This window comes from Rhinopithecus bieti, unplaced genomic scaffold (assembly GCF_001698545.2).
Source record: "Rhinopithecus bieti isolate Rb0 unplaced genomic scaffold, ASM169854v2 scaffold_12640, whole genome shotgun sequence".
Lineage (NCBI taxonomy): Eukaryota > Metazoa > Chordata > Mammalia > Primates > Cercopithecidae > Rhinopithecus > Rhinopithecus bieti.
In genome coordinates this window covers 90224-103174 of record NW_016807406.1, presented here as the reverse complement: position 1 = coordinate 103174, position 12951 = coordinate 90224, and the positions used below count along the sequence as shown (strand labels likewise).

Sequence of the window (12951 nt, the reverse complement as noted above, 5' to 3'; positions counted from 1 at the left end):
GAATAAACATGCTGATATAATATTGAGGAGAGAAAGGAAAATTGTATGTGTCTCATGTTTTTAATGGTGTAAAACAAAACAACTAAAAAACTATGAACCGAAAAGACTGGGGGAAATTATACCACCACGAAAATAGATGTTTTATCCAGATAGGATTTGTTTTTCCATTCCTTCTTTTAATTTTCTTTTAATTTAGGAAATTCCCTGTGATAAAACATTTATTACTTTTACAATAGAAAAAAAGAGCCCAACAAACTTCAAGTCAACATGGATTTTTCCTGTTTGCACTCAGCTGAAATGTAGCTTTCTAGTGAAACTGGAGAGAGATGAAAATCTTTTCAAAGAGGCAATTCAGAGCAGGCTGCCAGAAAGTAAGCCCTTCCATGAGCATCTTTAGAGATCTCACCTCCATGCTCCCTGGCTGAGTTCTGTTGCTCTGAGAAAGTTCACATAATGAGTGTTTTCATCTTTTCATATTAAAAATGACCTCCTGGCCTGAGTCTGAGCTTCCCAGATGACTGAAGTTTGCTGGTCATAGCCTCAGAAAAAATAAAGCAAAATTACTTAGTATTTCATCCTGCTCTTGGAGTCTACATTTTATTTCCACAGAAGCTCACAGACTTTGTTGTTGTTATTGTTTGTTCTATTTTAACTCTCCAGACCCAACAAGGGTAATGGTACCCCCTTCCAGTATGGATGTCACTGTTGGAGAAAGCATTGTTTTGCCGTGCCAGGTGACGCATGATCACTCACTAGACATCGTGTTTACTTGGTCATTTAATGGACACCTGATAGACTTTGACAGAGATGGGGACCACTTTGAAAGAGTTGGAGGGGTAAGTATTAATATCAAACTATCCACAGGAAACACAGTGTGCAAATGAACTTCTCGAAACTGACTCAGACTAACTTGTTTGGACCAAGTTAACAATATATTTAAAGTTACTATTTTAGAATTTTGTTCAAGTAATCTTATGGCAAGAAACTCTTGGTTAATTCCCGCTCCTTTTTGCACAATAAATGTGGCATCACTCATTGAACAACCCTGTATGGCAGGACTGCTCTCTAAGTGGCACCAATCCTACAGGTTAATTATTCATTCCTGTGTATGGCTTAGAAACTAAGGTCACAGACATTGGATGACTTGCCTTGGCCTCATAGCTACTGAATTGTGGAACTCTGCTTAAAACTTCAAATCTCAAACTCTATGTCACATATCATATCATATACCCTAGAATCTGATTAAGAAAATAGCTTAAAGATAGATTCCTTCTGCTTTTAGGCTGCTAATTAAACTCCCTTTGACCTTGTAGAAGGCTCATCATTGTGAATTTAGGGTTTTCTTTCTTGAATTTGAAAGTCTGATTGGGTTATTTACTATCTCCAGGTAATTTGAATTCAAAATGATTGGATTTTCAAAATGCCTTACTTTCCATAACTGTGTATTATCATTGAACACATAACAAGAAGAGGTTAAATCTGGAAACAATTTATGTCTATGACAATCATTGTCAAAAAAATTTTTTCTGCTCTAACACAGCTCTATGGTCCCATTGACAATAAAGATTGACTCTGGCTGCCATTGTTATGAAGGAGTCCAAGCAAAACATAGCAGAATATAAAAATGGGGCCCTGACTTGAAGAGCCCTCCCCATTTTCTAGGCTGCCATAAAAATCTGTCCACCCCCTTTATGTTGAGAATTAGTGGCCTAAAGTCATCCATATGATATAGTGAGAGCATATTTTCCACCCAACTACAGTACTAGCCCTGTTCATTACATTCTTACTACCTTTATCAAACAGTTTTTGCAGTTGAGTCACAGAACGCCAAAAACAATTTCAATGACTGTTGTCTCAATTCTGTGCCGAGAGTGGTATCTGATTGGTACAACTTTAGATGGCACAGGAAAGAAGTTAATTCGTTACATCAGTGGATGCCTGGGTTCACTAGGGATTATCTCTTGGGACCCTGGTTGAGAAAGGCTATATGAAATTGCCAAAGTAAACCATTCTGGACCTCTTTCACATGGTTCAGCTTAATAACTTTGGCTAAGTGAGAGAAATATTAACTACTTCACAAAGACATTGGAGATATTGAATATCTTGAGGTCTAGGAAAGTACATAGCCCAATGTCTACCACAAAAGAAGAATTGATAAACTTTAATGGTGGTATCAACTGAAGGAAGGGTAACATTGATTGTAATAACAGGAAAGTATAAATCGAGAACATTTGGCCGGGTGCGGTGGCTCAAGCCTGTAATCCCAGCACTTTGGGAGGCCGAGACGGGCAGATCACAAGGTCAGGAGATCAAGACCATCCTGGCTAACACAGTGAAACCCTGTCTCTACTAAAACTACAAAAAACTAGCCGGGCGAGGTGGCAGGCGCCTGTAGTCCCAGCTACTCGGGAGGCTGAGGCAGGAGAATGGCGTGAACCCGGGAGGCGGAGCTTGCAGTGAGCTGAGATCCGGCCACTGCACTCCAGCCTGGGCGACAGAGCGAGACTCTGTCTCAAAAAAAAAAAAAAAAAAAGAGAGAACATTCTTCATAAATGAAGCCGAATGTTCTCACATTAAAACCAATTTCTTGGGCAGGAGAGAGATTAAAAATGCTAAATCTCAGAATGGTGCAAGCACCAACCAATCAAAACAGATACCTGAACAATCGAAGTGGATGTCCTACCATTCAGACACATGTAGCCTTTCTGCCAGAATGGTGCCAGGACTAAGGCAGAAACAGCGACACCCTAATGAAGTCAAACACTGATGACCACCTTTTTGTAGAGACAGCCGTCCATAGAGCTGCTCACATTCATCTTTCATATGGGAAATGTCTGTTTCCTCTGTTAAACTAATGCTAACACTAATCAACTCCTGCTGAGAAATACATAGAAAATTAAAAACAGCACAACCACATGTGAGATCTAAGTGTATTAGCCACTAGGATCATTAATGTCTGTGCAGTCAGGACTTGACAATAGAAGAGAAAAGCAAATGCAATTCTGAAGTCAAGCCTATTTCAGTTTCAGCTTCCTGGGTCAGCATGGTGGAGATGATGTTTGGTATAGAGTTAACCTATGGAGGTTTTAGGAAAGTTATTATTTCATTGTCCTCTGATACCCCCATCCCCACTGAGTATTCTGTCAGGAACACAACAGACTGCAGTGGTGGAAAATAAGCAGATGCTGTTGTTTTCTTTGGTAGGAACATAAAAAATGTAGATCTTAGTTAATAGTTGGGTCTGGATGACTTCAAAGGGAAAGAGAAAGTTACTGTGGTCTGCTTTGATGAGACTCTTACCTCACTCCTATTTTTTTCTTTGTTTCAGTTTTACTTTAAAAACACAAATCCAGTCAAAATGTGTAAATAACTAGAGTACTTTCTAAATCACAAAATCAAAATTTTCTATTAATAGGTTGCTGTACTCTGAAATATCCAGGCTACAAGTTTCTTTGACATTTAAGCCTTTGATGAATAAAGTGAATTAGTGAGATGGTGTAGGCATTTCCCTCAGGCCAATGTGCACCTTCCCTGCACACATCCCCAGGGACATATTTTTTATTTAAACCTGTATTCAAAGTCCCAATATGTGAAATTTCTTAGGTAAAGTAACAATAATCTTAATAATGATGATAATAGTGATAATTCCTTATATTTGCAAAGTGATCATCATTTATCAAGTACTTTCTTATATACACGTGACCCTTGAACAACACGGGTTTGAGCTGTATGTGTCCACTTATATGTGGATTATTTTTCTACCACACTCAGATTGCAAATACAATATTCATGGGATTTAAAACCCACATATATGGAGGACTGACTTGTCATATACTCAGGTTCCAGAGGACTGACCGCATGACTTGAGTATGTGCAGATTTTAGTGTACTATGGGTCCTGAGTCCAATCCCCTGTGTCTACCAAAGGATGACTATAATAGCTCCTTAATCCTCACAGAAATCTTGTCAAATAGGTTAACAGTTATTTTCATTTTATTGAGCAATTATAAGACTTGATCCGTAAACAGTGGCATCTGGATGAGAAGCCAAGTGTTACAAACAAAAGACGTTTTGGGTTAACATACCATAGCTTTTCCTGAATTAGATTTAGCATCTTTGACATGTTTGTTTCACAAAGAAAATGGATCATGGCCATCAGTAATAACAGTTTAGAGTTAATCTATGCTTCACAGTTTTCAGAAGATTTTCACATACACAGATTATCTCATTTGATTTTCACAACCTAGCACGAAGGTCAATAAAGGTCTTTCAAAAGTCAGTAAATTAAGGCCAAGAGAGATTAAGAGATTTAGGTGAAATCACAGAGCAGGAATCAGCCCAAGACAGCTAAGCATCAAAACTGTAGCTCTTCCTTCACTCCATGCTTTGGCATCTCTTCTAATCCTATTTCTAATTGGCAATTCTCTCTCTTCCATTATCCTGTGAATGTGACACTCTGTGCTGAAATGATGGAGATAACCAAGTACATATTAATTTTGAAATAGCATGAGGATATGGTCTTTCTGGATGCTAGTCCAGTGTTATCGTTAAGAACAGGGACTATATGGGTTCAAATCCTGGCTCTGCCATTTTCTAGCTACATGACTTTAGGCAAGTCTCCTAACCTCTTTGTGCTGGAATTTCGTCATCTGTAAAATAAGGATCACAAGAATACCTGCCTCAGAGGATATGTGAGTATTTAGTGAGTTTAATATAAGTAAAGCACTTAGAAGCTGCCTGTCATATAGTAAATACCATTAAGCATCATCCATTACTATTGTCATTGGAGAAATAGCAACAGAAGAGTCTGTGTCAATTTCCTATTGTATAATTTGGAATGGGAAAATGAAGGAGGGCCAATATATCCTAAATTATCTTGTCATCCATTACGGGTTTAGAATGAAGTGTAGGTTTTCAAATCTGGCCTCTAGAGTGGTCTCTTCCTCAAGCAGCTATTCTCCAAACTTTAGATTAACAGAACTGTGAACCAAACTCCAATGTGTAGCAGTGTTCTTCAGGTAAAATGCTGCCTTTGTGATAGCCTGTGGAATCATCTCCTCACATTTATTAAAAGTACTGTGCTGGCGAACACTGTAGAAATATTTCTGGGGTACATAGACATCCAAAGCAGGATGTAATTAGTCCTATTCATCTGCTAATCAAACATGCATTTGGCATTTGGAAAACAAATTAGCACTGTTCCATACTAGGTGGTACGAGATTTCCTTGGAGAATCTGGTCTTCCTAATCCTTTAATTCAAACCTGGAAGCAATAAAAATGCTGGCTGTAAGAAAGGGTTGTGAGGTAAAATGCAGATACATCCAAATGTGGGCTTGCTTCCATTTTCCAAATACAGAGTTCTAAAGTATCAGAATGCCAACCAAGGCTATAGGCTGAGGGCATTTCTGAAGAAATTCACAAAACTAGATCAAGAGCCATCATAGTGCATAGTACTTATGTAATATGTAAGTTACGTCCTTCCAACGTGGGTGGCAAACTGCTCCAGAGACTCAGAGAAGCCAGACACCTGAGGTCTTGTTGAAGATGTGTTCTGAAAATGTTGCTGTTCTTATCTCTCAGGCAGGCTCACATATTTTTAATAGGCCATGGCTTGCATCACTAATGTTTTCATCAGCCAGTGTAAAATAAATCCATTAGTCACAGTGTCCTTCATGTGATAATGATATTTAGAGCTCATTAAAAAAGTAATTGTAGCCACTTTCCCCTACTTTATCAGCAGGATTCAGCTGGTGATTTGATGATCCGAAACATCCAACTGAAGCATGCTGGGAAATATGTCTGCATGGTCCAAACAAGTGTGGACAGGCTATCTGCTGCTGCAGACCTGATTGTAAGAGGTATTGGATTTTGTTGTTGTTGTTGTTGCTCTTGAAATATTTTCATGATATCTACTGTAACACAGAGTTCCAAAAACCTCAGTGGTTTAGAATTATGGGAAAAAGTCAGGTAGACGCTGAACATTGTAAACAGTGGCTAACAGTCCACAGAAGTTTCTGGTGCATGTACAGTTCCTCAGTAGGGGTTGTCAGAAAATGCACCGAACACAGCCAGTAACTTTACACTAAAAGGATAATTGAGTAAATCGAGTACCCGATTACAGCTGTTGGAGTTGATATGACCTTCTAGAACAAATTTAGGTGAACAAAAGCAGATAGTTTAAAGAGTGATTAAACTACCCCTTTTTATTTTCATCTGGGCTAAATTGAATTAGTATAACAGCAGCTCAAGTAAAATCATCATCAGGTTTATCCGAGTTTCCTTTTTTTCCCTAAACTTCACAGTGCTGTTCAGTTTCTAAAACAGGGTTTTGGGAGAGGACACTTCCTGACTGCCTGGGATATAGTAAATGAGCTGAGAGTTGATGTAAATACTAACATTTTTGAGATTCTCTTGAATATTATCAGCATGACCTAATTTGGACCTAAGAGCTATGACTGCCCCCCCACCCGCCCCCCGCTGAGCAGCACCAACTGAGTACATTCCAAGCCTCAGCAAAGCAGTTGGCAAAGGAACTGTAAAAGGACTTTTAAGAAATATTTTTAAATGAAAATTAAAATCTTCACAAACCAGTGTACATACCAGAATCCAACCTATGCATGCTCAGGGGTTTTCTATAGCATTAAAAGAGAGGCCAATCCAGACATCAAAATAATCTCTTGGCTAGAATCTCCTTCATCAGAATCCCTAACTGTTGGTGTTCAGGCATCTTTGGCCAGCTGACAGAGTGCATGGCAAAACTTCGAATGCAAGAAAATAAAAATTTAGGGTATGAGAATTGGAGGCAGGGTTAATCTGCATGCACAGAGAAGAAGGTATTATTGGAAGCCATAAAGAGTGTTGCTATATCCTCTAGGCATAATGTAAGGGGGGGAAATGTGTGGGAGTTAGCAACTTAAACTAATTGTGAAGAGAGGTTCAAGAAAAATGGTGATTTCAATGTGTCTGCTTTGTTCCCCTTTAAATTGCCTTTAAAAAACCTTTCAGTAACAGTGCAGACAAGGGCTAGAAATGAGAAAAAACTTTCAACCTAGGTAGATCTGCCCACAGAATAACTTATAGAAATGTGTTTATTTCCATTTTAAAATACACCAGGCTGGTCTGCCCTCCCCTTGGGGACAAAAGAATTCTGTTGTTGAAAATTTATCCTCTACTTAATTAGGATAATGTTCAGATTAGCAGTTAAAACACCAATAAATTAGACTAATGAATATTTAAATCAGTAATACTTGAAGTTCTTAAATGATATTGTATACTTCATTTCACAGAAAATAACATTAAATACCAGGAGGAATTTGCAAATGCAGTCTAAAAGAAAATCTAATTAGTTAATAAGGCCAATAAATTAATATGCCGTTTAAAACCATAATTTTTCATGTTATCTTCGGCTCTGCCCTTGCAGTTCTTCTTGTACATTACAGAGGGGGAGGCAGGAATGTATTTCACCACCCTGAAAGAGATTTTCATATTTGAAACCTATAGCAGCTTTGAGTCTTGGCTCCAGATTCTTTGATTTGCTGAGGCCTGCTCTATTTAGCCTATAGCACTCTAATGGCAGCCAGAAAGGCCATCCTTCCTGAGGGAGAAGCAGACCCCAGAATCAGACTAATCTTCCCTTTGCCGTTGCCTGAAACAAAATCTTCTACATGCCCCTGAGTTTGTTATCATTTTGTTCAGAGGACAAACATTTGTACATTTTTCATTTTGAAAGAGGGAGTCAACTTCCCTAAAACAAAGTTGGTAAACATTCTGTAAGGTCATATCTATGCATGGGTAGGAGCAGGTGGCAGGAAGATAAAAAAAGAACAAACAAATCCAGGAAAGTACCATCTTCTCTCCAGAGGCCAAATTCATACCAGCCCTTCATTTCCTTCCTATAGAGAGGCCAACAATGGACTCAGATATTTCCTATCGATTTAATTCTTTGAAGAGTTTAGAGGGAAACACTTTTCTATTTGTGGTACTTAGATTTTAAAGGCCATCAATGCAGCATCCATAAAGAAAAAAGGTGGGCAATGCTTGGATGAGAAAACTGGTGAAAAAAATTATATTGTCTTCAAGACTTTATCTGGTTAAAAGGGGTCCCAAGACCAAAGGTTACATTAGCTCTATCTAGGTGACATTAGACTGACATGCTGAAATGTCACCATGGAAAATTAATCAGTTCCAGGATACAGATTTCCAGACATTTTATTCAGGAGTGGGAGGGAGAAGATAAATTTAGTCTCACCTGTGGGTCTATAAAAGTGATTTTTAAAAAAGGAAAGAGAATTTAGGGCATCACGAAACGGTGAAGGAGTGAATCCTAGAACAAAGTCTAACTTCAGGAAATTGCTGTTAACTTTGCACTGCTCTGTGAGAGGTCGCTTTTTTCCCTGTCCCTGTGACATGGCCCGATAGTGTTTGGGTAGTACATTTGATTGCTAGACTGGGGATTAGCAAATCCCTCCTAGGAACATCTCCTTATGCCCGTCTAATGGGCATGAGGTTTGTCATTATGTCCCCTCACCATCATCTTCCCTCCTGAGGTGGTCAATTGTACCTTGTTAAAAATGCATTTAACTGCCTGGTAAGAGATTTTCATGTTGGAAAGTGGGATAGCTGCGGGTCTTTGCTCTGGCTCTGTTGATAGTTTGTCTTTGCCTGCCAGCTGCTTTCCATCCCTCTAATTCTTTATTAGTTTCAAGCCTTCATTTAAATCTGATTTCCTCCCCTTTCCATGGTTTAAGTACATGGACAGAAACAATGAACATCAGGAAGAGAAGCAGAAAAATACAGGTATGACTTGCAGAAACTACAAATGAGGGTCTTTAGAATAAAGCCCAATTTTGAAATTGCTTTGAAGAAGGGAGCGCTTTGACTCTTGCACACCGGCCATTTTCACAGCAGTTCCCTTGCACGCAAGTCTGTGCTCATGTGGGATGCAGGGTTGGGGGTGAAGAGAGTGCTGGTAATTACAGTGCAGCAGAATGTGCAGAGCAATACTGTAACTTTCAAAGTTTTAAAGCCATTTGTGCTTAAATCTATATTCTCAGTGGTAGAAATAACCATTTCCAGCAGACTATACTCTTTATGAAATCAGGAGCAATATCGATTTGTTCTCACTACCGTATCCTCAAATAACAGTGTCTGACCCATAGTAGGAACCTATAAATAGATAATGAATTAATGAATGTGGGCTCTTATGGTGCCCTAGTATTCCCTATTAACATTAAGTATTCAATTGTAATTATTTGTTTACCTATTAGTTTTTCATATTAAACTGTGGGACCCTAGAAGGAAGGGGCTGTGTCTCATTCTGTGGTTTCCAAGCCAAGAAAGTTCCCAGCACATAGTAGGATTCAAAAAGGATTTGACAAGTGATGAATCTGTGAATGGGTAAATGAATGAATGGGTCAATGCCCCACTCAAATATGTGGATCCTTTAATTGGGTGTTTGAATACACTGTTCCAGTTCTGGGGGTCTTACTCTTTCCCAGGTCCTCCAGGTCCCCCAGAGGCTGTGACAATAGACGAAATCACAGACACCACTGCTCAGCTCTCCTGGAGACCCGGGCCTGACAACCACAGCCCCATCACCATGTATGTCATTCAAGCCAGGACTCCGTTCTCCGTGGGCTGGCAAGCAGTCAATACAGGTACCATATTGGATGCTTGGTTTAAAGACATTGGGAACTCAGCGTACTGGACACAGCACTGTGGCAAGGAACATCTAAGTTCTCATTCAGACACTACTACCAATGATATATTGTGGCAGTGTTTCCTAAACCTCAGCCCACTGTACTATTATTAGTATTTTTCTTTATATCGAATCACAGTTAGGTTTTTTTAAACTCATCCTAAGGAATAGTATCTGTGAAATGGTATGTCCGGTCCAGATTTGGTAGCTCACACCTGTAATCTCAGCACTGTGGGAGGTGGAATTGGGTGGATCACTGGAGCCCAGGAGTTCCAGACCAGCCTGGGCAACATGGCGAAACCTCCTCTCTACAAAATATACAAAAATTAGCCTGGCATGGTGGTGCGTGCCTGTAGTCCTAGCGACTCAGAAGGCTGAGGTGGGAGGATCGCTTGAGCCCAGGAGGTAGAGGTTGCAGTGAGCCGAGAAGACACCACTGAACTCCAGCCTGGGCGACAGTGAGACTCCATCTCAAAAAAAGAAAAAAAAAGTCTGTTGTGCTGGTTGTATATATATTTTTCCTAACACACATTAAAAATATATTAGTTATAAAAATAAAATGCATCAATCTGTATAACCGAAAATCATCTGTGTAGCATTGTGGTACACTTTGGAAAGCAGTAGATTCTGCTTGAATAGTCACAGACTTTGTAAAGTTTACACAGTGCTTTCAAAAAACCAATAACTGAGGATTATAGGGCGCCTCCTCACTTGCTGCCCTTTTTTTTTTTTTTTTTTTTTCTGAGACACGGTCTCACTCTGTCACCCAGGCTGGAGTGCAGTGGTATGATCACAGCTCACTGCAGCCTCGACCTCCTGGGCTCAAGCAGTCTTCCCACCTCAGCCTGTTGAGTAGCTGAGACCACAGGCACAGGCCCCCACACCCAGCTAATTATCTAAAATTTTTTGTAGAGACAGGTCTTGCTGTGTTGCTTAGGCTGGTCTCAAACTTCTGTACTCAATCTATTCTCCTGCATCAGCCTCCCAATTTGCTGGGATTTCAGGTGTGAGCCACTGTGCCCAGACCCACTTTTTTAGATGGATAAATTTGGGAATAAAAGACATGAGATGTCTTTTTAACCAATTTTACAAATTCTTTGAAACAAAAATTGTTAGTAGTAGCACTTCCATCCTGTTTCCCTTTATTACATTTATACAGCACTTCCTATTTTTTAAAAGATTTCACAGTTATTTCTCTTTGCATCTAAAATAATTCTTATACCATCCCCACTTCTGTCAATACCTCCAAATTGACTCATTTTCTTATTTAGGTTTCATTTAAGGGTAAATTGGATGAACAAGTAGTTATTACAAACAAGATACACACTCCTCTAGACAGCAAAGGTAGGCTATATGGCCTTGATGTTTTGAAGGAGAATATGCCCAGTGTTGCGCAATTCATATGAATCTTGTTGATTTTAACCCCAGTTTGTTTTATCATTTTTGTTTACCAATCCTTAGAAATGGGTTTCTGTGTTTCCTACTGTAATCACTGAGTCACAAGTGTGCTTTAAGAAGGAAAGATGAGAAAAATATGAAAGTTAGGAGATGAATTCTAGTCCTGACTGCTAATCAGCTGATCTCTATACATCTTCGTTTTCCTCTTCTGTTAAATGGACACAATAAGAATTGTTTAAGAATAAATATAGGCCAGGTGCAGTGGCTCACACCTGTAATCCCAGCACTTTGATAGGCCACGGCAAGTGGATCGCTTGAGCCTAGGAGTTTGAGAGAAGTCCGGGCAACATGGTGAAATCCCATCTCTACTAAAAATACAAAAAAACAGACAGGCATAGTGGCATGCATCTGTAGTCCCTGCTACTCGGGAGGCTGAGGCACAAGAATTGCATGAGCCTGGGAGGTGGGGGTTGCAGCGAGCCGAGATTGTGCCACTGCACTCTAGCCTGGGTGTCAGAGAGAGAGAGACCCTGTCTCAAGAAAAAAAAGAAAAAAAGAATAGAATACTTTTACCTTTCTCAGAGGATAGTTGAAATAACGTGTCTGGCACTACATAATAAATGCTGAAACACATGTGAAGGGGTGATAGTAATGATTGAGTCGCGTGGCTTGGGGCCTTGTGGACTGCGTGTCTTTTATGATGTCATCTGCTGGTATCTGATTAGAGTGTGTTAGTTTCACATACAGAGATAGTTCTGAGATTACTTCACTGAAACAACTGTTGATGCAGCTAATATCAGAACACCTACACTGCCCTGAATGCAATAACCATAAGGATGGGTGGATGTTCCTATCTTCCTAATGTAATCTCTGCATTTGTTTTCTGAGAACCTATGAAACAGCCACCATCTTTTGTTGTCTTTCAGTCCCAGAACTCATTGATGGGAAGACATTCACAGCAACCGTGGTGGGTTTGAATCCTTGGGTCGAATATGAATTCCGCACAGTTGCAGCCAATGTGATTGGGATTGGGGAGCCCAGCCGCCCCTCTGAGAAACGGAGAACAGAAGAAGCTCGTGAGTAGCACCCGGGATTCAGATCATCTGTTCTGCCAGCTGCTGTTCCTTAGGAAAAGGCTTTGAATTCTTGCTGCTCTTCAGCGCTCATGCTGCTCTGTGTTAGCACACCCTTCACCTCAAATGATTATAATGGTAGAAATCAGGCCAGGAGAAGCCCAGCTGAGCACGCAACGGGTTTCAATCCAGAGTTAAGCTTCCTTCATTAGGTCCCCCTGTACAGCAACAGGCACACTGCGCTTAGTCCTCTCAAAAGCCAGCCCTTTCTTCATTGGTTCATTTGTCACCCAGATTCTAACAGGATTTCAAAAAACAATGCCCCACATTTCAAATAAAATTATCTCACATAAGTAACTAATGGCAAAGAATAATTTCTGGCTGCTCTGGGCACAGCAACCATGGGTTAGTCCTGCTTAGAATAGAAATAAGAAATAAACTAATTTCTTCAGAAATGTTCACTGAGATTTTCTTAGGGTATAAACCATTCCCAGAAACGAAGTTTCAGAACACCGTGCTAATTCAAACAAGACTAGCCAGCAATTTAGTATGGCCCTCTGCATATACAGCTTGAATGAGCACGGGGAGAGAAGAACAAGTTCATCGGGGTCAGCCGTACTTTTACTTAGCTGGTGTAAAGCAGGAGGCCTACATGTGCAGTCTTTATAGAGTTCCCAGCTGTGGAGAGGCCAGTGTGTTGAAGGAATAAAATAAGGTCTCTACACTCCCTACAGTAGGGAGTTCTGACCCTACTCTCAGAAAAGCAAAAACTCATCTAGATCT

The 12951-nt window shown here is 39.9% G+C and overlaps 1 protein-coding gene across 7 annotated transcripts in view; it reads left to right on the top strand.

The window, feature by feature from the left end:
- The window catches only part of CNTN4 (contactin 4), a 1016652-nt gene that overhangs the window by 982812 nt on the left and 20889 nt on the right, over positions 1–12951 (top strand). For 6 of the 7 annotated variants that reach the window (XM_017881656.1, XM_017881655.1, XM_017881658.1 and 3 more), the window contains 4 exons: positions 661–836; positions 5738–5858; positions 9498–9656; positions 12022–12171. In XM_017881656.1, the coding sequence (XP_017737145.1) occupies positions 661–836; positions 5738–5858; positions 9498–9656; positions 12022–12171 (606 nt within the window). The remainder of the gene's footprint in view (positions 1–660; positions 837–5737; positions 5859–9497; positions 9657–12021; positions 12172–12951) is intronic. The other variant, XM_017881661.1, reaches the window with a different exon arrangement.